We start from the raw sequence: 25,572 nt of genomic DNA on the forward strand, positions 1-25,572 counted from the left end.
CCCATTATGGGCCTACTGGACCACCTAGTGGCCCCTCAGTGTTCTGATGCCACCCCCTGGGGTCACTGGCCTTGCAGCAGCAGCCTTCTATGTAGGAGACCTCTGTTTGAACTGCAGCCTTTGTGTTAGAGTGTGTTTCTGAGTTCAGAGCCACATTCACTCATTAAAGTGGGACCCCTCCTGGGCCGCATCACATTATATACAATATACAGTATATTCCATACTGAATGCTGTTAAAATATGGAGCATTTTGTATTGCGAACAGATATTATGGACACAAAGAGTGTAATGAGAGTTATTCGAAAAGTTTTTTACTAAACGCTCAAGTTCAGTATTTCAGTCAAAATGATTTAAGGTGGTTTTGTTTTCTTCAAAATGCTGGAATTTGTGTACTTATGCAATGACAACTTTAATTTAATTTAAAAACGAATCTATAAATTACTTAAATTAAAATGGCCTCCTGCTTACCATAAAAAGCGGTAAAACGTGTGAACTCGATATGACCCAACAAGAGGATCCCCTTGTTTGATTACTTTCATATCTGTCCGTGAGCCAAGGAGGAGACAGATGTTGGTACAGTTCCGCCTCGCTCGCTCTGCTGACGGTTGAGACTGTACATGATTGTAAACTATAAAAACAGTAATAATACACCTTTAATAACAGTTACAGGGATGTGAAACACTGCTTTTTATGCCAAGCGACAATGAGAGTAAGAACTGGGGATGTTTTTTTGTTGGTGCTGAAACCACCGTTGTTTTCTGGACCGAAAATCCAGCAAAATCTTCGTTAGCAAATTCCGAGGTTGGAAATTTACTGACTGATCTGCTGAGAAGGGCCACACACAGCTTCCACTGGACGGGAAGAAGAGGAGGAAGGAAAGGCGTGAGCACGAGGCTCTAAGGGAGCCCAGGCCCCGGACTCCCAGCCCCCCTTCCTCCTGTTCTCAAGCAGCACTCCCCCCCCTTCATAGGGAACAGGTGAACTACGGCGCCCCACTCAGGCCATAGGCTGAAGCGCATGAAGGGAGTCCTCTTTTCGAAGGCCCGGTGCAAATTCAGTGCCTGGAGGCAGTGGAAAGGTGATACGTGAAAAAACAGAACAAGACAGATTACCTGTCGCTGTAGCAAGGAGTAAAAGGAGGTAAAGGGGGGTAATGACAAAATATGACCTGCAGTGTGTAAAGTTAGATGTGGTGGGGGTGTCACACAGCTTTGACCTGAAGGGTTACCCTGACGGTGGGGGGCTGCTTGGGAGTGAGTCAAGTGAGAGGAAGGACGGGGTGGAATGCAACACAGGCAGACACCCCCCCACTGGTCCTGATCTGCGAAGGACTGCACTCCAGTACATGGTGAAGGGCGGTCGTGGGTCACCAAACGGGCCCTGCTTCACTGCTGTATCCAACGAGGATGCTGAGGTCATTACACCACAGTCCTCCACATCCCCGGTCATCGCCATGGCAACATCCAGAGCATTCAAAGCATGGTTCGAAGGTGAACATGTGGCACTGGGCACACAGAGCTGACCAAGGGCAGGGTGAGGAAAAACCCCAAAATAACCAATATGTGGACCCAATTAACACAGAGTTTCAGAGAAAACCATTAATACCAGAAAGGTGAAGGGAAATATGTCATGTTTGTCACAAGCTACTGAAATTTGCATTTCAGACACTAACAGTAATGTGGGGCCAAAGCGGAGGAAGTTTACTGACAAAATTACCAATTCCTCCTGTCTTCAGTTTCTCACAGCATTTATACTTTTTACTCTGTTAACCTAGACAAAGTTTATTATTATACTGAGGTTTCTTTTGGTCAAACTGAGTGTTTTCTTTGAAATATTTAGGTTTGGATTCTATTTTTAATAGCTGCTCACATGCAATAATGTAAGATGCACAAAACACTGTTTGACAAAATACCGCGGTACCAGGAGACCAAGGACTTTGCAGTTCCTGCCCCCTTCTTTTCAGTGGCGGACGGTGAAGTAGTACCCTGCTGATGATATGCAGTCACATCAAGTTTACATTGAAATTTGTTCATTTAGCAGATTTTTTGCTCCCAGGAGACCCAGAGGAAACAGAAGTGCTTTTTTCAGGCAGGGAGACAGAAAGAGAGACAGAGACAGAGAGACGGAAAGATGCAGACACACAATTCTCAAAGTACAGTCACTTAGTCCAGTATTATACAAAAAGCTGTGTATACAACTGATAGGCTGTAATAAGTTTTATTTACTTATATTTAAACAGCGGACGGGAGGTGAGGAGAGAAGCGCGTCGGGAGGAGATGTGTTTTGAGATCATTCTTGCAAGTGGAGAGGACAGAATTGCCTCCACTCGGTCATACCATGCTCTGGTTTGACCATATTTATATTTTTATGATACCTTTGTAACACCTGAGAATAACAAGAGGGAAATTGGGACCTTTGGAATATATATATACATATATATATATAAAAAATCACCCACCAAATTAATAAGAACATAATGAAATGGAAAGCAAAACAGTAAAAAAATGAACACGTACAGCAGTGCTTGAAATGTTTTTGTTTAATTCTGTTTGATTGTGTTCTCTATCGAGTGACAGGACCAGCGTCAAAATCTGATCACATTTTAGGTCATATTTATGCAGAAATAGAATTCTGAAGGGTTCATAAACTTTTGAGCACCACTGCATGTTGTGGAAAAATGCGAGTTCCTTTTGGTGGCCATCTGAAAGTAGCTGTGCTGTAGGAAAGCAGCTTGGCTGGAACATAACTCAGAACCAGGACCAGGACGCACAAAGAGAAGGTCCGGGAATGTGAGCCCAGACTCATAACCACACCAAAATAAACAGCACAAAACCGGAATGAAGCTCCTTTTTGTAATTAAAAACCAGCCTCTGAAGTAATAAATTACCACACCAAAAAAACCATAGCAATATTCTCATTGTGGGGCGGGGGGTGCGGCGAGTGGTGGGGGAGGCGCGATGTCTACGAGTGCCAGCGTGTGCCCAAGTGCGAAGCTCTTTGGTGCCTCCTGCTGTCTCCTCACATTAAGACGCCAATACCGTCTCCACAAGGGGATCCTCTTGTTGGGTCACATCCACTCGCTCTGCCAAAAACTTGCTGTAGGACGAGACGCAAAGGGAGGCAGGACATCATCGTGGGGTGTTCCATCACCGGCACAAAATACGCCATCACTACAGGGCGTTGTTACCTCACCAACCTGACATCACTGCAGAAGATCTGAAATCTCAAAAGCTGATTTTACTCAATCATGCAGTCCCATCTTCCAAAAATTGCACCTCTCAAAAACTCACAGTCTGTTATAGTAACATTTCTCAATCTTTTATGCGGCTAAAGACTTCTGAGGCCTACCAGCCCAAGGGGTTTCACTTGGTTGATGCGTTCGGGAAGCTCCTTGTCCTTGGTCTCTGGAAGCAACAGGCTGAGAAGACCGACAAAAACGCTAAGACCCCCCATTATGAAGTAGGGAGCCATCTTGTTGTATTCACCTAATAAAAGAGAAATGATACTGGAAGCTGCAGAATAACCATACTTGATAGAGAATACAGTTACCAACTGATGCATTTTTGTCCCACCGATGTAGGCGATGTACGGCGAGACGATGGTGCCGACACGGGCGGCCATGGAGATGGCGCCCAGGCCCGTGTTGCGGAGCACGGTGGGGAAGAGCTCCGTGGAGTACACGTAGATGAAGCAGTATGCCGCCGTGATGCCCGTTTTCCCCAGCATGGCCAGAGCCACCGTGAGGGTGTCCGGCTCTGAACGAATCACAGCCCGCTGGTCAAACACAGCCGCGAGGATGAGCCCGGAGACCGAGGCGTGGTGACGCGGGCAAAAAGGTAAAGTGCGCGGCGCTCTCGTACCGTCTGGGATGAACTTGATGACGAGCAGCATGGCCCCGGAGAGCAGCAGCAGGAAGACGAGCGTGAAGCGGCGCGGCGTGAACCTCATGAAGAGCCACGTGGCCACGTAGGCCACGATCTCGGTGGCCGCCGAGATGAAGCAGTTGAGGTAGGGGTCCCCGTTCAGGTTAGGCGTGTTCAGGGAAAGGCCGTAGTACGTCATGGACGTGACTATCCTGAAAACACACTTAGTTTAACTTACTTTAGCTGAGGGTTCGCTTAGCGTAGCGTCGCTTAGCTTCGCTTAGCTTTGTTTACAGTTAGCTTAGCTTAGCGCAGCAGCCCTGCACAAAGGACAGAACAACAGGCAGCTCTGAACTTAGTCAGTGGCGAATAACTTAAGATGAAAATGCAGAATTACACACAACAGGGAATTGTCCACCTTGTCGAAAACACTATTTTAGTGGGTTCGTTACCATTTAAACAGGAAATAAACCCGCCAACGGACCGCTCAGCAAGTATACTGGGCTTATTTTGCATTTACATATTTTGTTTCCCAAGTTCTGCTCTGTTCTCTGCTGTTAAAATTCAATTCTGGCTGCTTGATATTTTTGGATTTCTCCCGACATTCACATTGTCGATTAGAATTAAAGCAGAAACTTCTTTACCAAATAATCATGTTGAAGACGGTGATGTTCCTTATGTTGGCTGTTTTAACAAGATCTACAAAGGTGTACGATGTCGATGGATCTTTTTCGTTGTCTCTTTGCTAACAAGTACAAATAGAAAATAAAAGTTATATCACAGAACACGTTAGTACCACTGAGGGAGGAAATAAGACTGCATGATTACAAGGTACTTTTAACTAATACGCAGTAGTTTAACACTTTCTTGTCAAATGTAACTCGGGTAAAAGTGAGAAATATTACCGTTACCAGCAGAACGGCAGGTCTCGACCCGTGAGCAGCTGAGCCGAACGACCCCGAGCCGTGTCTTTAACCACATTTGGCCACGGGGGTACTGCCCCGTTCTGACACTCGGTAATTTTTCCAGCTCACCGGGTCAGAGAAATCGCTGGTCTTGAAGATAACCTCAGGAGCAACGATCCCGTTTTTCCTGGCGGCTTCCTGAATGATGGCCTCCGCCTCCTTGGCTCGCCCCTGGGACAGCAGCCAGCGGGGGGACTCGGGGATCAACCTGGAGGATGGGCGGTAGATCCCGTGAGATCAGCCCCTCGAGGTGTCTCCTGCCTTCTTCTACGTGGACCTCTATTCATAACCTTACACGGACACCCTGCCTGCTTGTGTTACAGTTATCAATTTCTGAAGATATAATTCATTTTCCACTTTGTTTATTTATTGCCAGCTGCATTTTCTCACTTTCTCACTCTGCTGTACTGGAGTAAACGTACCCTGTGTTTACCCGCCAGTCAGACAAACGGCAGTAAAGAGCACCCAAACACAACAGGAGAGTGGAACCACCTTAATTCATCTGAGTCCCACAGTGTTTACAGCTCCTGTCTGCTGTTCCTGAGTGGCACCGATCAATAACAAATCAAGGAACATTACACATGTTTGTGGGATGAATCAGCCAACTGAATAGGAGTCTGCGGAGACAATATACTTCTATTTAAAATCATGTTAAAGTAATCTTCATTTTAATGTCGCTGGATGTTAAAATATAAAAATAAATCTCCCAAATTTTTTTTTTAGACATTGTAATCAGCCCTGATATTTATACGTCTAACCAGGAAAAAAGCTTCTGGATCTCTGTATTATTAATCTTTTCTTCATTGTGACTTAGTGGTAAAGGTGACTTTGGAGTTATGAACAAAACGAGTCAAAAACAGGTTACACCTGTGTTCGTGAGCTCAGGAGCCCGTGCATTAACACTATTAGGAAATGTCACCAAAAATAAGAGAAAAAGTGCAACACTCTGCTCAGGATGATGCCAAAATCAGCTTGATCACACTGTCCTTATGTCACATAGGTAACTATTAAGCTTTATTTATTTGCTGGCTTTCCCAAGGCCATTTACAGCAAGATTTTGACCTTTATACATTATCACATTTATACAGCTAGGTCATTTTTACTACACTGATTCAGGGTAAGTTCCTTGATGAAGGTAGTACAGCAGGATGGGGATTTGAACCCAGGTCCTTTGGATTACAAGGTGACAGCCATGACCCCTGTTCAAGGGGAGTCACTGTGTATACCAGCAATGCCTGTTGTTTATGTCCAGAAGCCTCAATATTTTTATTTTGGGTGACAGTGCTTGTTTAGTGAATAATAATGTAAATGTAATGAATGCAAATGCAGCTGTTGTGCGTAATCATGTCATCGCTGGAGCTCTGCGCGTGTTTTCAAGCGGCCCGGACCGCGCTCACCACCACAGGGGCAGGCAGAGGAAGCCGGGCAGCGTCAGAGCAACGAGCAGCATCCTCCAGTCCCGGATGAAGAAGGCGAAGAGGGGCAAGAAGGCGTAGCCCAGCGCGTAGGAGATGCACACGCCCAGCGAGGAGAAGAGCACGCGGGTGGACTTCCCCAGCAGCTCCGAACCTGCCAGCCAGCCCAACGGGCACACAGACAGTGTGTGTTCAGCGTGCGTGAGGCGTGCGCCACGACATGAGCACGTTGGCCACACGACAGTGAGTCGGCTTTCTATGTTTACTCGGGATTGTTTACCCTGGTACAGTACGACCACGAAACAGCGGGCGTATCAGGGTTAAGGACACCAAGATGTTCCGCACCGCGGCTCTGCCCTCAGCATCCACACAGGAACGGGACAAGTTCACAGGCGTCACGTGCCCCTCGGCTGAGGGCCCCGTTCTTGTTTAGGAAACAGCTAATGATGGGGGAGGGGGCGTACAAGGTCAGCCCGTCTCACAACGCCGGTGACCTTTCGCTTGAGGTGCGATGCGAACCGAAAGAGCCGCGTTTCACTGAAGAGCACATGACACTACTGTCTATGGAAAGACCTTAGGACACTGTGCCTAATGTCAGCTACTGTAGACGGTACCATCTGCCAGAACATGAGTATTATTATTATTATTATTATTATTGTTGGTGTTGTTGTCACCAGTTGCTCCACAGTGTGGTGCTCAGTTTACCAAGAACAAACGCAGACATGTAGCTGGAGATCTGTGCCATCCCTTCGAAGAAGTAGAAGATGCAGTAGAGCTCCCAGGTGCTGGACAAGGCCTGCAGCAGGCTGAGGACGTTCTGCAGGGCCAGCGAGATGAAGAAGACGAGCTTCCTGCCGAACCTGACGGAGGGTGAAGGGCAGAAGTTACCGCAGGGTATACTCCGGGTTATCACACAGGGCATAACGGCGGCGGGATGCTGGACGGGGGACTGAGGACGAAGACAGGAGGGAGAGCAGTGCATTTCGGCACACTCCGATTCACCCCCGCAGGATTTACATGGTTTTACACCAGGGTAAAATCAAACATTGTAAGTCCCTTTGGATAAAGGTTCCAGAAAAACGAAGCATAATAACAATAAACAACTACGGTCACATTATCACCGGAGAACAGCTGGCAGGGTTAGGGTTAGAGCTGTTGCCTTTGGACCCAAAAGTTGCAGGTTTGATTCCCCCCCCTCTGGCTGTAGTGCCCATGAGCAAAGTACTTGCCCTAAAATTGCTCCAGTGACATCACCCAGCCATGGTGTACTTGCAATAACCCAAAACAATCACAGAGAAGTAGCTCCAGATTTATAAAGATTTAATGCTGAAATTTCTGGTCAAAGACACAGGCTCAAAACATTTACATTTATTCATTTAGCAATAATAATAATAATAATAATAATAATAATAATAATAATAATAATAAATATTATTAAACATGAGGGTCCTGGGTTTGAATTCCCACTCCAGCTGTAGTACCTTGACCAAGAAATTTATTCGGAACTGACACAGTAAGTACACCCTGCTGCACAAATGAGTAAATCATCATACAAATATTTAGTTAACACTATAAGCTGCCTGGGGGGGTGTGGTGGCGCAGCGGGTTTGGCCAGGGCCTGCTCTCTGGCAGGTCTGGGGTTTGAGTCTCACTTGGGGTGCCTTGCACCAAACTAGCATCCTGTCCTCGGTGTGTCCCCTCCTCCTCCTCCAGCCCCGCACCCTGTGTTGCCAGGATAGGCTCCGGTTTGCTATGACCCCATTTGGGACGGGCGGTTTCAATGTGTGTAAGCTGCCTTTGGACATCTAAATAAAGAGTAAGTATGGGCTCTAGAACATGACAATCCTGACTTGGACAAGTAGTTCATGACCCCCCCCCCCCCGTGACATAAGGACAAAGTTCATCACACTATAACAATAATAGTCATACGCACTGTTAGAGACTCAGCTATAGCAAGTAAGCGAAAGGATATCATGCATGACTGAGGCTTGGGTCTCTGCTCATGAGTAAAAACTGGAGTAATGAGTCATCAGGTTGTTGACGCACACATGCACACATCATCTGAACCGCTGGTCCCATACGGGGTTGTGGGGAGCCGGAGCCTAAACCGGCAACACAGGCCGAAAGGCTGGAGGGGGAGGGGGACACACCCAGGACGGGGCGCCAGTCTGTCCCAAGGCACCCCATGTGGGACTTGAACCCCAGACCCACCGGAGAGCAGGACCTGGCCCAACCCACTGTGCCCCGCAGGTTGTTGACAGCAACCAAAGCAATCAAAGTGGGTTAAATATGCTTACAGAGTCCCTATTCACTCACTGCCTGTGTATAATGGACACGCAATTAGGTGCAAATTGATGATTCCCTCCCACCCCGGTGTGCTCAAGGTGTGAATCATCAGAGTTCTTCCACTCACCTGTCTGAAACCTGTCCAGAAAGCAGTGACCCCACCATCACGCCGCAGAAGAGGACCGAGGAAGCAAAGGGAGCTTTCCATGCATCCTCACACACCAAGCTCCACTGTGGGGAGGGGGGATGCAGAGAGCAGACCATGTCCATCAGCTCTACATTCTTCTTACATTCCAACGTGTACCCCTCCTGGGGTCAGTAGCCATAGAGAGCCCACCTACCTCAGTCACAGCAGTGGACGTGTATCTATCAGTGCTGAAGGTCCAGCCGTCCAGGCACCCCTCCGTCTCGTTCCAGTTCCAGAAGCTCTCCGTGGAGCGGTTCGCCGTTTGGTACCGTGTGCATCTGCTGAGCACTCTCTTTCCATGCACGAGCTCGTAGGGCACCGCAGCGTGGACACTCCCGTCAGCGTGTGGCGGCAGGGTGCAGTGATGCTGCGGCGTGGCGGACAGGAACACCATGGCCAGGCTCATGTAGCCGTGGGGCACGAAGGTAACGCTGAGCCAGAAGAAGATAGACCTCTGGAAGCTGCCCCATTCTCCCAAAAACAACGTGATTTCTTCAAAATTCCTCATTTTTTTCTCCATAAACAGTGTACTTGTCAGTATCCAAACTTCCACACAGACTCGAGAGGGAAGCCAAGAGGAACGCCGTCTGCACTGCTGTACATCTGCTGCCTTGGCAGGTCGCCTAGATCCTCTCGCTCTGCTAAAGTTTAAGCGGATCTTCTGAACACTGAGGTCGACTTTTGACCCGTTCTGTCCCCCTAGCTAGGAAAACGATGGAGATGAAAATGTCAGTTGAATATACGGAGGTGGAGCGCAGGACCATCGCGCTTCGAAATCCTCATCCGCAAAAGTCCTGGACAAAATGCCACGCACGAGCATCGCAGGAGAGACGCGGCACACTGAGCGTTCAGAGGAACAGAACTCCCAGAAGCACTGAGATCCGCGGTGTTTTATCAGGACCGGATGCCCACACCGAAGGGCGGAGACACAGCTGCACACGAAAGCGGGAACGAGGGCCCTGGAGAGCGCAGAAGACGCCCACAACATACACGCCCACCTTGCAATTCTCGGCAAGTTCTGCATGGGCCACAAGCTGCTAATTACACTGTTAAGTGTCCACACTGCAGGCTCCTCTTGCTGCCACATGAAGTCTTCGGATCCCGGTTCTGCTCCTCCTCCCGAATGCGGTTCTGTGCTCCACCGTGACACCGTGCTCTCCAGCCCTAGGACACAATGGCCCTTTTGTTTCTGCCCCCAGGAAAATTACTCGCCACGTGAGTGCCGTCTTTCTCCTCCAACACAGCAGTGGGGTGTTTTGGAAACACTAGGCCATGGGGGGTTGGCTTCTGTTTGAGTTTCCACACACACCCTGGTGGTACGAGAGACCACCCGTAGCTCATCCTTACCCAAACATGCATGTGTCCAGGGGGGATGTTGTTAATGGTACTAAATGCTGACCGTAAACCAGCCTGATCAGCCAAGCCCTTTTTAATGGAAAGAACGGGTCGGAACCAGTCAGAACTGTGGGGGGGGCTATATTACTTTCCAGTCAGTCTCTTCAATTAGCACCAGGGCTGGAAGATGGGTTTCAGATTAGGGGTTGGGTGTCCAATATTAAGAGCTTAATAAGCGGGTCAATGTTTGACAGATCTCTGTCTCGGTCGAGGACCGGCCCCGTTCACAGGTGATGTACTTGCAGAGTTTTGCACATACCCCTAGTCCTTTATTAGCTGTACTATCCTCTTAATTATTAGCTCCCCAACCACCAAATGGCCTTATCGTTATTAAATAATGGGACACGTTACATAATTTTACTCTGCAGGGGACTTATAGGACTTTAAAAATATCATCCTTAAGGAATAATTCCACAAACAAAGGGTTTTACGAGATATGGAAAGCCGTGAAAATTTAGACGTTAAATCAGTGTTGACACATTAGTGCAAGAAGTAAACATGTGAATTGGGCAACGCCTGCAAACAGCTGAACATTTTTAGGCAAACTAAATGTTTTGCTGTGATATGATCCTGCGGAGCCCCGGTATCCACCTCCAGCCTGAGAGCTGCAGATCTGTTCTGACACTAACCCCTGCAGGTGCTGAAGCTCACGCGCCGTGGTCTATGCAAACTCCAGGACAAGAGGTGTCCATAGGGACATTTCTTTGACTATATGGCCTCACAGGGCAATCACACACAGCCTCCACGATACACTGTAAAGGTGATTTAGAGTCACCAGTCACTGAACTGGATTTGAACCCATGTCTGAAGCCACAGCCCAGGAGCTCTGAGGAACCAGCATTGTTACAGCCAAGTGGGACATTTCCTTTAAGTGTGAACTGTAAAGAATCCACAGTCACTGCAGTTTATTATCCATATGAAAGTGAACAGTGAGCATATTCCACCCCAGATTGTGTAAAAAATGATTGACAGTCATGCAGTTATATAATGTTTATATTAAATACCACTAGAGGGATGGCAGGTGAGGCCTTGGTGTTCCACCCTGGTGGAGAGAACTTTGACAGGTGAAACACCTTAAACACGGGACAGGAAGGTGGTACTTGAAATCACTGCCTTTGCTGCACCAGTGGGTGTCGGCAGCATTCCCCCCCCCCCTCCCCCAACACGTCAGAACTTTGAGCAGACCGCCGAGTGCGGGACGCTGTTCGGCTCCGTATTCAGCTCTGCGTGGCGTCATGTGTAATGATACAGAGTAGCTGTAGTACTTAATGTACAGCTGGTGTAAAGAGTCTTTCGAACCTTACATATTCATACTCCAGCTCCGTATTGCTTCATACACGTTTCTAACAACTAGTATCTTCGTACCTTACACATGCTATTCTGTAGTGTGTGTGTGTGTGTATGTATATATATTTATATATTTTTTTCCCCTTTTAAAGAATCACATTTTGACAGTCAGGCAATTTTCTTATTATTTCTCTTTTATTTATACTTAATATTGGTATTCTTCCATCAAAAAAAAGCACATTTTTTCCAGAACTACTATTCAAGGTTTTTTTGTTGGACTTACTTTATCTAAAAGCTTAATGCTTCAACCTTATTTTCAAACAAAATGTTAAACACTATTACTTACAGTAGAATCTGACACAACATACAATGTAATTTAGATAACATTTAAATCTCGAATAAAACACAGAAACCAACCAGGGAATGTTGAAAGGCCACATGTAATGTATGCAGATTGATTATTTAGTGAAATATTGAAACATTAACCTGAACGACTGCTTCTCATTTGACCTCTTCGGCTGTCAAAGGACACAGTTCACCGTCTCCACCCGTGTGCTACACACAGAAGGACAGACTGACAGGTCTCATGGTCTAGTGCGCTTTAATGTCAACTCAAAGACATGTGCAACAAGAAGAGCTTGACATATTTCTACATTACGCATCAGAAGAGCTGAGCGCCCGCGAGCCGACGTGCCTCCTTCCTCACTCCTCTCCAGGAACCACAAGTCCACCCAGACCTGAAGCAGAGTTCATTTACTGAGCAGAGAAACGGAGCGGGATTCCTTTGTGCGCTTTCTGTCTATGCAGCTGCGATGGAGTCGCTGTCTGCCTGCTGTCCCTGAGGCTGCAGTGGACAGAGGACAAGGAGGCAAACAAAGTATTAGAGCACAAAGTTCAGTTAGAATCAAATGCAAATCAGTCCACAGACCCCAATAAGAACACTAACCATTGCTACCTCTGGGCTTCTGCTGATCCACTCACCAGGGGCCCAAAACTGAATGATTGCTGGTGCTTAGTTTTGGTTCCAATATAGAATAGGGAACTCCCTGTAGTCCTCAGAACTGCTGAATCCCTCCCACATTCAAAAAGGGTCTCCATAGATGAGTCCAACACCATCTGCTATGATTACGTATGTACTACTTCAATGTAATTTCTACAGGAGCTACTGGAGGGATGTGAACCAGCAACATGGTGGTGTCCATAATCCAGCTCTTTGCTGTTGATGCTCTTCTATTTCCTCTGAGTTGTGTGCCACTTTGGAGGAATGTTTCTGCTAACAGATAGAGGAAGTTCTTTCCCAAGGGCACCGCCTTATGGACAACAATAATTGCTATACACTACTTAAGAAAACTGTATCACCACATTATGCTTGGCTGAAAATTAAGTTGTGTCCAATGAAAACATACATTTTATGTTGTTGAATCTCTCCCTACATTTGAGAGACTTCAGATTTGCTTCCCCGATGCTGTAAGCGCTCGATAAATGTGTGATACATTTAATCATTTTTATAACAATTTGTTTAATAATAGAAAGAAACCCTACATGCAGCTACTTGTGTGATGTACACTGGTTTGTACTGTGGTACATAAATTGACTGTACTCAATCACTGTTCTGCATCTAAATCACTCCACTTGATGTGGTGGACTTTTTGTATTTTTCACCGAGATGCACGTCACATTGGAAAAAGCATCTGCTCAAGAAACAAATGTAAATGTAGCCAACATGCTAGCTTTGCCGCTGCTGTTATTTCAGCATTGTTAGGAGGAGGGACATGAGCAAACAGACGTGGCGAGAAATTCACGTTAGTTCTCCACTACACGGCCTCGAAAACTCATTCGCTGGAAAACACCACGGAAGATGACCGTGCACCACGAGTTTTTGCTGTGCAGAGTTACCGCCTTGACAGTCTATTCGGCGATGGGGGACAAAGCAAAGGGACAGTCCTGCCCATCTTTTGCCGGAGGACCTTTGAACTCCTACGCTGCGACACTGTGAGTATCAATGAGGGGTACGACCAACACCTGGCTCCACTCTCAATTCCAGAATTGGCTGGCCCATTAAAAGTTACCTTGATAAAAATACGGGAAGGTAGGAAACGACGCAGCAGCTGTCCACTGACAGCCGGCAGACGCAGCAGGTTGATGTTGAGCAGCGGCAGCATTTGGTACCCAGCCATCAGTGGGTAGAAGTTGTACAGCATGTCCTGCTCCGTGCCCGGAAGGATCCGCAGGCGCACCTGTCGAGGGATGGGACAGAGGTGACAGTTAAGAGAATCACTGGCTGCTGCTGTTCACTAAGGCTCTCACCCATTTCTGTCCTTCAATCGAATATAACAAACATCTCAAGAAGGTGCGATACATCTCCATGCAGACCATTATAGCCCCGAGGTCAAAGCCCCCCCCGAGCGCTCATGGTCTTGGGCACGTCAAACCTGCTTCAGCCCGGAGAACATGAAGGCATCGCTAGGCTCCACAGACATTTCCACCTCTTGCACGATGGCGGTGCGGTTCTGGATGTGGTACTTCACTGGCAGGGACTCCCGGACGCGGCCGAAGGACGGCAGGTCTTGAGGCCCAGAGGACAGCAGCCTGTTAGCTTGTGACACTTTCAAGAGCCAGGACGGCACGTCCCTTAAACAGGTGACCCAACATAAGGTGTAAAGGCCACAAAAGCTTGTCTGCATCTCACTCTAAGCTCGTCTTCATTAAAAAAGGTAAAAGAAGAATATCAGTGTTCATGTTGTGACAAACTAAGAAAGTCTAGTGCGTCTCGGCTCATTAAGGCCCGCCTTAAGGTGCGGAGGGAACGACTGGCTCTTCCACAGGTCTCCCCCTCCCCATCAAGCAGTACCTACCTGCGTGAACGTATAAAGGAATGGTCTCCACGGCAACATGGGGCAGTGTAATCACAGTATTAACCACTGGTATGGTTGCATTTGCAGATTTCCTGGCAAAAAAGTTGAGTATTTATAAGGCTACAGCAACTTTTACAAAAGGGAATGAAGTTGACAGGGAAGAGGCTTCGCCCACTTCAGCAGACCAACCTCTTCCAGGACATGACATATTGACCGGATGCCACTCCTGTGGTCCCGTGATGGACGGGAGGACACGTGAGGCAGAAGCACTCGCTTGCCGACTCGCCTGTCTGCAGGACCACTGTGGGACAAAATGCCAGAAATGCACATGATAAAAGGATACACCCTCCATGAGAAGCCACACCCCCAAACCAGAAGTCATGCCCGTACGTTACCTTCCTCCACCTGGGAAGCGGGCTGGTCGACGGCAGCCATCGTAGGAGCCAGCTGGAGCTCACTGGTCACCAGGTGTAGGGGCCAAGGGGACATGCTGAGGATGTCCGTCATGAGCAGGAAGGGGACGTCCACGAAGACATGCTCCAGGTGCTCGAACTGGCCAAAGGCAGGAAAACCAAAGACGCAAAGACTAGTTAGTAAGAGCTGCAGACAGATTTTGACATGAAAGAAAACTGAAGGGAGGGGGAAGTAGTGTCAAAAATCTTGATCGAACTACATGCCCCAGGGGTCCCTCTGTCCCTCAGCACTCAGTCAGGGAAGGACAGCAGATCAGAACAGCACATGTCTCGAGAAGAGACTGTTTGGAGGCGGGATTAAATGTCTGAGTGACTCAATTTGCAATGAGCAATAATAAGATGACTCCTCTTATATGTACTTTCTCAGAGACGAAACGAGATGTAGCGCATATCCCCAACAACCCCTTCAGCCATCACAAAACCATGTAAAATACTGACCTTTGTGGACACAAATTTCACAGCAACTTCAAAGGGAACAACGGTTTCTATGGTAACAGTTTCATCCTGAACGGGGGAAAGAGAGGGGTGGGGGGAATCAGACCAAACAAAGACAGGAAGCATGCGCAGGTAATTGTCAGATGTGGAGGAAGTAAACATGCTCACTTTGTGACACTTGCAGACGATGTCTCTGCCCTCAATACACGTGTCCACTGTGTAGGCCACGTGGACGAGGAAAATCCTCGGCCCGGTGGTGGAACAGCGGATGGACAGAGGCTTCTCCATCTATTGGAATCAGAGAGAATGAGATGCCAAAGTTGAGAAAGGTAACGGTACGCGGGTCGACTGGACCTCGGGGATACAGTGCCTCACCTTCTCCTGTGGCTGCAGGTCACCCATGGGGATGTCAGGGAGGAGGGCTCGGTGGGAGTCGTCGCACATCTTGGAGCCGTCCAGAGTGACGTGGGTCGTGTGACTGAGGTTGGCATCCTGACCTGCAGAAAGGAGGACACTCGATCTCTACTGTGTCCACCTGGTGAAGTTCACACAACAAGCGTCTGAGGGAATTCATGAAAGCGTGAAGATTTCTGCACAAAGACGAGGGTGGGGGGAACCACCTGGTTTGAGGCCGGCTGTCAGCTTGAGGTCTCGGGCCACTATGTCCTCATGCGACTGGATGGTCACCATCATGCAGTACATCTCGTTGTTCAGGGCCGGCGGCTCATGGTGCAGCTGGACGGAGATCCTGGGGACTCGTGAGATGATCCTGCAGAAGAACAAGTGTCACTAAAACATCTGCATCCAGCTGTGGAATCTAACGCTTTCCATGAAAGAGTCCTGGGTGCAAGTGGTACAAGTTTGCAGCCAATGGCTCAAACTGGGAACATCACTTCAGGGACTGAGGTTCCACTCACATGGTGCTGGCCTGGATGGACACTGTGTCCCAATCCACCTCGTTCTCTGGGAGACGCCCGCGCCTTTTGAAGGACCGCGTGGCCTGCAAGGCCTCATGGGAGGACGCCGCGTCACCCCCTCCTCCCCGCCAGTTGAGGAAGATGCAGCGACCATTCTCACTTCCCAGCATCAGGTCCACACCGGTTATCTGTCCCACATGCACAGAGAGGGAAAGGTGATATTCCAGTCAGCAGGAAGAGCCATTTCCTTTAGCAGCATTGTGTTGCGTCATCTTCATCCTCTCACCTCGATCTTCTTGCCCACGTCCTCGGGGCGGGCCACAAACCTGAAGGAGTACCGGTGTGTGCGGCCAGGGACCAGACACATGTCCTCCTGGGCGGGGGCCTGTCCTAAGCTGTCCACCACGCAGTACTGATTGTAGTCCTGCAGCGCAAAGACAAGGGACTGAACAGCTGGCCTCATGTGGACAGTGAAGAGCCCCAGCCAGAGATTGCGTTCTCCAGCAGTCCTAATTCTCTTTTGTACCCACAGTTCCTTTACAGAGATTTTACCATGGTACTGCTAACCCACAAGCTTTGTACCTTTCATTTTAATCACAGCAAACACAATTGTTAATCATTCAGCCTGACTGGGCAGCGATCAATGTGGGGGGCAGGGGGGATTTGGGGGTGGAGTTAGGGATGTGGGTGGGGCTCTGCAGTGGGAGCTGGTCCAGCCCACCTGATTGCTTAGACTGACGCACAGCTTGGAGAAGCGCACGGGGTGAGGGCTGTCAGTGAGCAGGAAGACGTGCAGCTGAACGGGAACATCGAGGTGGAAGCTGGGGTGGAGGAACCTGGCCTTGCACTGCACTGTTTTGGGGTGGGAAGAGACACACCAGTTACATACTGCACAGCAATATGGACAGCAGCTGATGGCCAACCAGCTCTCTCGGTGCTGCTTACCAAAGGGCACACTGTCCTGTACCTCCAAGATGAGGTCTTCTCCAGAGGCCTGGGACCCTCGCTCGTTCCACAGCGCTTGAGCAGCTTTCACCGCAGACGGGTCGCAGTCTGGCTCCGCCTCTGGGGGCTCATTCTGAGCGGAAAATGAGCACCGTCAGCCCTGCCCAGTACGTCACTGCCATGCCCACCCAACGTGTCTTTGCTGATGTCTCTGATCACCTTGAGGACTTTCGCCACGTTCTTCTGAATCCTGGACTTCTGGTCCTCTCTCAGCATGGAGGCTACGATACAAAAGAGACGCCCAATAAAGCACTTGTGACACACTGACATGCTGTGTCCTGAGCCCGACGGGGGGGGACTGTGGGAACCAGAAAGCTGAGCGCCACCTACCTCTGCCCACCAGCTCCATGGAGTACGATACGTAGTCCTTCACCTGGGCCATCAGATAGGAGCAGCGGAGCGCTGTGCCGAGGATGGAGGTCAGGAGGCCCCACCAGCGCTCCGTGCGGTAGTCACACATCACGTAGTCGAGGAGCCTGCGAGGTGCGCGTGCACACACACACAGACAAAAATCACGCAGCTGTCTGCAAAATCAACAGTCAATAGTTGTATTCCACCGCACTACATGAGCCACGAGATATGTGCAGGGCGTCAGAAGCAGTGAGTGCTGTGCTACGTACTTTAGAGCTTTGGCGTAGTCCTTAGTGTGGTAGTACTCCTCTCCCATCTGCACCACTGCAAAGAGGCACAGAGTGTCTTAACCACAGCGTGCGTGCGTGCGAGATAACTGAGCGCACACAAGAGTGTGCGCGTGTGTATGAGGAGTCAGTAAATGCGAAGTGCAGCTTTTTTTAAGGCTTTATTTCAGGCATGACTGGTAGTACCCTCTTTGTGCGTGTGTGTGCGTGCGCGCGAAACTCACTGAGGCGGCTCTTCATGCGGGGACACTTGTACTTCTTGAACTGGGCGACTGCATTGCTGAGCAGAGCGATTATGAGCTCCTGGGATACGAGTTTGAAACAGGTTGAGACTCAGGTGGACGCAGAGTTTTACAAAAAAAGTTACTGAAACATCTGTGTGTGTGTCCACTGACTGCTCAGTGTAAGTAAAATAAATGGTAACTACTCCTTCACGTGACCCTTCAGCATGAGTTACAGTGTGAGGTTCGCACACTAAGCACTGATCTTCCCATTTATACAGCAGGGTAATTTTTACTCTTATCAGTGCAGGGTGAGAACCTTGCTCAAGGGCACTACAGCAGGAGGAGGCATTCGAACCCAGGTCTTTAAAGAAGGTGACAGCTCTAACCACTGTGCCACCTGCTGGCCCGACACTGATGCGACACACTGTACTCACAGAATGAGGCACCTCCTTCTCCCGGCCCTGCAGCGCCAGGATGCCCCCCTTTTCCTTCTCCGGGTCCGGTGGGTCGATACCTGCATGCGTCACGTTGGAACACACATCACACCTCTGAGCACCGCAGTAGCGACAACAGGGACCCTTGAACACATGAATCCCCACACACTTACGGTGAAGTAGTTGGTCCTCGATTTCTGCTGGGCATCCTGTTATCCTTATTATATGATAATCAAGTTGTAAATTTTTGTCGTGAAAATAATAGTGTATCATGAAAATACAACACTGCACTGTATCTTTCTAGATGAGAGATGTGTGAAATTGGTGGAGAAACATATCAAAGCCATATTCTAAAACACTGAATTCATGCATGTTAACCATTTAGAAATATCTTTATGGTTTATATAGTAGAGGATGAGAGGATTTGCGACTTATGACACAGTCAACTTTTGGTCATTGGAACAGAACTCTGGCATAAGGCAAGGACCACCTGTACTCTTACTTTTTCATTCCAGATGAAAGTGTGTGGCGAGTCACTCACTCTGATGTCCTTGCCTCCAGGCCCGCTGTCCGTAGAAGTCAAGGATGCCGGTGGGCGTTTCCAGGGGGTCCGGGGCGGGGTAGCCAAGGTTCGCCTGTAGCGCACGGCAAGCATCAAAGGGTTGCGTGTCAACACCGCATTCCTTCACAAATAGAGGAGTTCATTAGAAAAAGCTCCACCTACCTCTGGTCCTCCACAGAGCTGAAACGCCAGACGCTTGCGCTCCTGGGCGTAGTGCGCCGCCTGCTGGTAGTAGAAACCTGGGTTCTGGGTCTGGATGGCCGTGAGCCCCAGTTTGATGGCCTCGTCGAAGAGGTCACCGAAGTACTGGAACCTGGAGGTGCGGAGCGCGACTCAATCAGGCTCGACCTCGGAGCACGACAACAAGTCCCTCGCACACCGCGCACCTCATTCCAGACATCTACAAACACGGGCATCTTGTACCATGAACAACTGCATGCCCAGTTTTTGTAGATAAGAACATTTTTCCAGTTTATTTACTATGAAACTACATTTTGGTTACTTTTACATGTCCTAAAATTTCTGTCTGCAGTGGAGTGTTTACCCCCGAGCCAACAGATGGGAGTTAAAAAAAAAAAAAAAAAAACCCAACAGAACAGTAGTATGGCACTGCTATCAAACTCATTTTCAATGTTTACAGCTCTTGTCTGGTGTTGCTGAGGGCTGTTGATCAGCAACAAGAGGAATCTTGCCTGTATTTATGTGATAAATTGGTCAACAAACTGGACTGAATAGGCATTTATGGAGGTATCATGTATGATCTCCACTGAGCTACAACAAAAATCAATGTAAATAAAGATACAAACATAAAACAAAGTGTTTTATTTATTATAGCCATATGCAAGAGTTTTAGGGAACCTACCTGGTGAATAAATTGAGGAATGTCTGCATTATTATGCGTTTCCTGATTGTGACTCAGAAGTAAAAGTGACTTTTGAGTTACAAACAAAGCGAGTTATGAACAGACTGAGAAGTGTGTGTGTGTGTGTGTGTGTGTGTGTGTATGTGCACGCGCACGCGTGCTGTGTTTTGAGGGATGGCGCTGCTCACTGTTTGGACATCCAGGCGGCATGCTCAAAGGCCAGTTCGGCACTGCCAATCTTCTTTTTGCACAGGTCAATGTGCTTCCTGAACTGAGCGATGGCATCCAGGGGGGTGTTGTGCTGGAAACAGAGGCGGCAGATCTGACAAAAACAGGTGACCATCAGTTTAACGGCAGTCGTCCTCATCGCTGCAGTCATCGTTCTCCCCCTACAGTTATATGTCATATCACTGCATTACACACGTCACTTTGACCAAGAACTGCTTTTTTGTTCACCTTGTAGTTAATGAACCCTGCCATGGTCTTAATCTCCAGGATGTTGGTCTCGTGGGTGCGGAGTTCGTGGATGAGGCTGTACGCTGCTCTGTAGTACCTGCGCCAAATGTGGAACGCATGAGGACCGCAGAAAGGCTGAGGAGCAGTGGCAGGGAAACGGACACCTCGCATGCGCCAAGGCGCGCGCACGCGAGGGGCAGTCGCCCGCAACCTTACTTGAGCGCGTTCTGTGTATCCTGCTTGAGCTCGCTGAAGAATGCTGTCTTGAACTGGTGTCTCACGAAGAGCAGCTGCAACAAAGGTCACGCAGGGGTCACGCTGACAAACGGAGATTAATTAAAATGGTTAATTAACGGACAACACAAAAGAGAGCGAAGCGGCCCACCTGGTGCGTGGTCTTGTTAAGGAACTCCTTGTGGCTCTTCACCCTCCGGATCTCCGTGTAGTAGTAGGTCTGGGCGTGCTCGTAGAAGGCATTCTCAAGCCTGTGCCGAGAGCGCACACCATAGCATCAGCAATCAGCGGTCATGGCCCGATTAAGGCACCGTGGGCTGGGCGGGGCCTCGCTCACCTGATGATGTAGCCCACCAGGTGGTCCGTATGGGGCAAGACGAAGAGGGACTTCCCTGACAGGTCGCAGGCGTTGCACAAGGCTGCCGCCCGTTCTGAGGCCATGACATCCTCACCTTCAGGCAGAAGAGCAAGTACACAGATAAGGAAACAAGCTCACACATACAAACACTGACAGTCAAAATGAGCAGCAGCAAACACCACTACCACTGATTGTTTTCTGAGGGGGCGTGGTCTGTTCGCATTGTATTTAAATAAGTTACCACCTGACCAACGAAAGCATCCCCTTTCTGTGCCACCGACCGTCTCCGTAAGTCAATAACGGCCAACGATCAACCCGAAACCACGTGACACTCGACCGTGTCTGCGGTTTAGGTGCGCGTCATCACAGAGCTCAACGTTACAACAAACGTTCAGCTGCAGAAGTGGTGTAACACACCAGGGTGCTGCAGTTTGTTTACCTGGAGGAAGAGGCGTTTTCTTCTGAATTAACACCACAGCAACCTTGGTGTTTCTTCCTTGCAGACTGGTTCTACGACAGAAACAGTATCGTCATCAGCGTCAGGAGGTCAGTCTATTTGCACGCGTGTGTGTGGAGGTCCGCAGGGGTACCTGACGATCTCCACCTTGGTGGCACACTCAGACTGCTTCTCCTTCCACTGTGGCTCGTCCCAGTCGAGCTCGTAGAACAGAACCACGAGCGCCGGCACCAGGTTCAGGTGCTTGTTCATCCAGCCCGTCTTCAGGATGCCCTTGGGGATGTACCACTCGTACGAGGTCCTCTACAGACACACACAGACACAGATCACGAGCACCAGCCCACCACAGCCCCACACACAGCCCATCGGCCTCTCCTCCTCCTCGACCCCCCGGCCCGGCCGCTGCCTCGCTCTGCCCACCTTGGTCCGGCACTTGGGGTACTCGTGGTCCCCCGGGAGCACCTTGAAGGAGATGGGCACCCTGTCGGCCCTCCTGTTGGCGCAGAACGCGTCCCAGATGGCGCGGTGCACCGCGTTGTACACCACGTCCAGGCCCGTGAGGGCCACGAACGCCATGGGCCGGCAGCACAGCTCCGGGGGCAGGTCCCACTGCGCGGGGCTCATCGCTTCGGGCTCAGACAGAGCGCTGAACGGAGACGAAACGCGGCCCTCGGTGAGCTGCACTTACTCACGGAGTGTCAGTGACCGCAACCCGCCGCTGCAGTTGCTGCCGCCACAGCCGTCGTCCGCTCTATTTACATCCACAGCTGAGGTCGGCTCGAGAGCGCTCTAACTCACCTACTTCCCCTTCACTGGCGGAACAGGAAGCTGAACTTGGTTGATTGACATGACCGTGGGCCAATCCAGGCGCAAGAGAGAGACGGGTCGCCAATCATATTTCAGCCTAATGCCTCGAAAGAGACGGAAACCAATCCAGCTACGCGTTCATATTTTAGGGAAAAATACAGCGCTTTGTGGAGCTACAACTGAGAAAGTTCTCGTCGTTCAAACAAATTAGACAAAAACTCGTAATAACAGGTGCGGAGCGAATTTTTACTAGGTTTATACTTCAAGACTGAATGTGGGATTTATTCAGTAGCTAGTTGGAAAGTTATAAACAACAGTTATGATCTGTATTACTAGTTCAACTCGGTTCTTTTGACTGATTAGTGTTTCTATATGAATATGTACATTTTACATTTATAATGATCACTTAGCAGATACTTTTCTCCAAAGCGACTTCCAAATGAACTCTATGTAGCGTTAACAGCCCACACACCTTATTCACCGCGGTGAAGTCACACACACTGCTAGATACACTACTGGGTCACTCACCCGTGTATAAATATATTAAGTACTTTGGCATAACTGACTGGCGTAAAAGTATTTATTTTTACGTAGTTGATTATATAATCATTGCCACGCTCTTTCTTAAACAGTCAAAATGCATTCTGGGAATGAGCCCCGTTCTGTAGAGTGCGCGTGGGCGCACCACCTGCGTTACTATGGCAATGACGAAAGCGATTCGCAGTCACCAGGCTCAGTCCACAGCGAACGTCTTAGCCTTGGTCAAGGCCGCGGTGACGCGCGAACCAGAGACGGGCGTTCAAGCCGAGCACTTTCTGCCGCCGGTCCGGGGACTTTCCCCTAGGCATGAGACTGAGAAACCAAGTTCTCCGCGCGTAGCCTAGTGTGCAGGTTTTCAGAATGCTACGTAATCATTCTGCGACACTTCGCCTATAAACCACGAAACATAGCCTGAAAACCGGATTACGGTGAGAAATTAAAAACTAAAACCACATCGGTTACTGGTTCCTTATTACATTGCTGAAACGTTGTTATCATTCTTAAATGATGAAAAATGAACACGTTTTGTCGCCACAAAAACGTCTGAACGGAGCACAGCGCTGGGAGTTTTTTCTCCTTGAATAAATTATGCAAACGAGGCACGAAGATTCTGTAATACTTACTGTATTACTACCTCAAAACACAGCAATGTTCAGCGGGCTTCAACGGCATCACTTACGGAAGAATAAAACAATTCCAAACTTCCCATATTACGGCCGTACAACAGTATAAATATTATTTTTAAAGTAAGTGTGCCAAACAATGGTGAGAAATGCTCAGTGAGGGACCGACTGTACATTCATTCAACAGTCGATTAAAAGTAATTTATATTTTAAAGTCTTAATGCGCATATCCACACAAAAAACCCATTTATACATGCTGCGCTTCTGCACGTGCCACGTAATTACAGTAAAAAGTTTATAATATAGTCGTCGTCTCGCAGCATCTAGAGATGTTTCATTATTTATGTCCACTTTTTGAAGTCATCAGTTTCGCTTAATCTGAGTCTCAAACCTTCTTCAGTGTGACCGTTTTTTTTTCAATACCATGAGAAGAAAATAAAACTTCCAATATTCCACATCACAGACATAAAATAACATCCTCACATTGCATTTTAAAACCATCTCTCAACATAAACATGAGGTTATTCACTTCTCCAAACATGTTGGAACACTGATACAAAAAGTAATAAACATCAGAATTTAAAAGCAAATATATACCCATTATGACAAAAGTAACCTGGGACTTTAAAACCCTTCACCAAAAAAGTGGTTTAAATACAAAGTTTAAAACGTGTACCACACCCACAAGAGAAGTACCCAAGCACCCATGCCAGAACTGCCACATTCTGATTTAGCTCCGCCATTAAAAACCATAAACATTAAACATTCATACAAAACACATATAAAAATAAAACATTTTAAAATCTAAAATACTATAAAATCTACAAATTAAAATCAATTATTCAAACCGTTTTTCTAAACAAAAATCTCCATCCTCCACAGCTGTCAGGTGGGACTCTTCTCCCGACCCTGACGAACTGAATCTAGGGGGTGACCCCACCCGAGACAAGCCAATAACTAATAAGCCCGAATGATCGGGTACCACTATGGAGGAGGGAGCATCTTCTCAGCCCTTTTGAGGGGTTGCAGTCAAGACCGGCACCCCCAGTGTAGTACCGGAGATCAACCCAGCCTTCCTCCTGCGCCTTTTCTCCTTCCTGGCCATTCCCACAAAGTCCCATAAAGTGTCTGAATGACCAGGTGTGTCCCTCTCCTCCTTGGCTCGGGACCCCTCAGAAGTGCCCAGTGAAGAAGGAGACCGTGCCACGCTGGCCCTGGACAACCGCTCTCTTACCTCAGCACCCACCGCTGTTCCCAGCTGCTCTGCAGCACCGCCAGATGAAGGCTGGGCTTTCACACTGTGCCCCTTCGGCACTGCTTCTGCCCGCACCACCCTGGCATAGGTTGGCTTGAGCTGCGGGCAGCTGCGGGAGAGATGATCTTCCCCCCTGTATTGGGTACAGCGGCGTGGGCCTACGCAGTTCTTGGCCAGGTGGCCGATCTCCAAACATCGCTGGCACTTCATTGTCTTGCATAATTTCCCAGTGTGTCCCTGACCCAGACACAAATGGCAGGAGGCAGGCTGACCAGGATAAAATAGGTAGCCTCTTGCCTTACCCAAGGTGAAATATGCAGGCGGGTGCCTGTAACCGGCCATCCCCGCAGGGTCGGGACGCAGGCGGACTAAAAAGTGTCTCCGTCCAGTCCAGATGCCCAGAAGGTCCCGGTCTTCCTCATGTCCGGGAAGACGTCAGTAAAATCCCCCAGGAAGGCCGCCACGACATCTGCCGACACAAAGGGGTCGAAGGCGTGGACAGTCACAACTCTTCTATCTGTCCTCCAGAGTGGCTCAATGGAGTAGGGGAGCAGCTTAGAATGCATTGCACTCACTCTACACGTCTCCAACACCCTCCGATAACAATCGTCGGTTGCCAGTGTGACGTCGAAAAAGGACAACGGCCCATTTCAAGTCCCAGGACTCTGAAGATGATCTCACGAACGAATGAAATCCGATAACGCTGTCCCGGTTCCTCCAGTGGAAGCGGATGATATTCTTCAATGCCTGCATCCTTCCAGCCATCGTCCTTACCGCCAGCAATGATCTCTCGTTCTCCCCAGGGGCCGCCGACATCTTCAAGGAAAACCCTACTCTGGACAATCTGTTACAGAACGGCTAAAAACAAAATCTCTGCGTCACCCTGCGGGGACGGCGGACAAGCCACCCGAAACCCTGTACCTTAGGCTTAGCAGGCTACCCAAAAAGAAAATAAAACTCCTACAAGGGAGCAGAGCTTTGCCTCAGGAAAGGTGCGGACATGCCACACATAGTCCTGAATACGGCTCCACTCTGCCCC

At 48.8% G+C, this 25,572-nt stretch overlaps 2 protein-coding genes across 5 annotated transcripts; both read right to left on the bottom strand.

Annotated features, from left to right (window-relative positions):
- Nucleotides 1-2,566: 2,566 nt before the first annotated feature.
- Nucleotides 2,567-9,791, bottom strand: LOC108924415 (solute carrier family 22 member 5-like). 4 transcript variants are annotated; one of them, XM_018735735.1, is made up of 10 exons: nt 8,871-9,791; nt 8,657-8,760; nt 6,949-7,103; nt 6,226-6,397; nt 4,898-5,036; nt 4,508-4,608; nt 3,861-4,075; nt 3,573-3,755; nt 3,349-3,485; nt 2,567-3,096 (listed from the first exon to the last, which is right to left on the bottom strand). In XM_018735735.1, exons 1-10 carry the CDS (start codon nt 9,234-9,236, stop codon nt 3,019-3,021), a joined length of 1,650 nt encoding a protein of 549 aa, XP_018591251.1. In that variant the 5' UTR covers nt 9,237-9,791; the 3' UTR covers nt 2,567-3,018. The 4 variants fall into 4 exon arrangements, 3 of the variants coding, with proteins under 3 accessions (XP_018591251.1, XP_018591250.1, XP_018591252.1); XR_001965290.1 differs by having other exon boundaries at nt 3,349-3,774; XM_018735734.1 differs by having other exon boundaries at nt 3,349-3,755.
- A 1,870-nt stretch (nt 9,792-11,661) lies between these two features.
- Nucleotides 11,662-22,219, bottom strand: trappc11 (trafficking protein particle complex subunit 11). Its single transcript, XM_018736077.2, has 30 exons — nt 22,107-22,219; nt 21,729-21,954; nt 21,442-21,611; nt 21,291-21,361; nt 20,831-20,945; nt 20,645-20,744; nt 20,476-20,549; nt 20,260-20,356; nt 19,992-20,125; nt 19,104-19,254; nt 18,921-19,014; nt 18,380-18,459; nt 17,946-18,024; nt 17,704-17,758; nt 17,414-17,559; nt 17,243-17,304; nt 17,024-17,156; nt 16,800-16,930; nt 16,365-16,502; nt 16,079-16,266; nt 15,782-15,930; nt 15,537-15,658; nt 15,330-15,449; nt 15,165-15,230; nt 14,649-14,805; nt 14,443-14,554; nt 14,254-14,345; nt 13,831-13,964; nt 13,468-13,635; nt 11,662-12,242 (listed from the first exon to the last, which is right to left on the bottom strand). The coding sequence occupies exons 2-30, from the start codon at nt 21,930-21,932 to the stop codon at nt 12,198-12,200; spliced, it is 3,387 nt and encodes a 1,128-aa protein (XP_018591593.1). The 5' UTR covers nt 21,933-21,954; nt 22,107-22,219; the 3' UTR covers nt 11,662-12,197.
- Between the last annotated feature and the right edge of the window lie 3,353 nt (nt 22,220-25,572).

The sequence above is a fragment of the Scleropages formosus genome, chromosome 16 (genome assembly GCF_900964775.1).
Source record: "Scleropages formosus chromosome 16, fSclFor1.1, whole genome shotgun sequence".
NCBI lineage: Eukaryota > Metazoa > Chordata > Actinopteri > Osteoglossiformes > Osteoglossidae > Scleropages > Scleropages formosus.

What these genes read in the sequence shown, in the direction of transcription:
- trappc11 (XM_018736077.2), bottom strand. Translation starts at nt 21,932, where the DNA reads ATGAGCCCCGCGCAGTGGGACCTGCCCCCGGAGCTGTGCTGCCGGCCC. An exon ending in GATACACAGAACGCGCTCAA is followed by an intron (nt 20,357 to 20,475) that starts GTAAGGTTGCGG and finishes CATTTGGCGCAG; the next exon opens with GTACTACAGAGCAGCGTACA. An exon ending in CAGGGTTCATTAACTACAAG is followed by an intron (nt 20,126 to 20,259) that starts GTGAACAAAAAA and finishes TGTTTTTGTCAG; the next exon opens with ATCTGCCGCCTCTGTTTCCA.
- LOC108924415 (XM_018735734.1), bottom strand. Translation starts at nt 9,236, where the DNA reads ATGGAGAAAAAAATGAGGAATTTTGAAGAAATCACGTTGTTTTTGGGA. An exon ending in TCTGGACAGGTTTCAGACAG is followed by an intron (nt 7,104 to 8,656) that starts GTGAGTGGAAGA and finishes ACCCTCCGTCAG; the next exon opens with GTTCGGCAGGAAGCTCGTCT. An exon ending in CCAGCGATTTCTCTGACCCG is followed by an intron (nt 4,609 to 4,897) that starts GTGAGCTGGAAA and finishes TGTACTTGTTAG; the next exon opens with CAAAGAGACAACGAAAAAGA.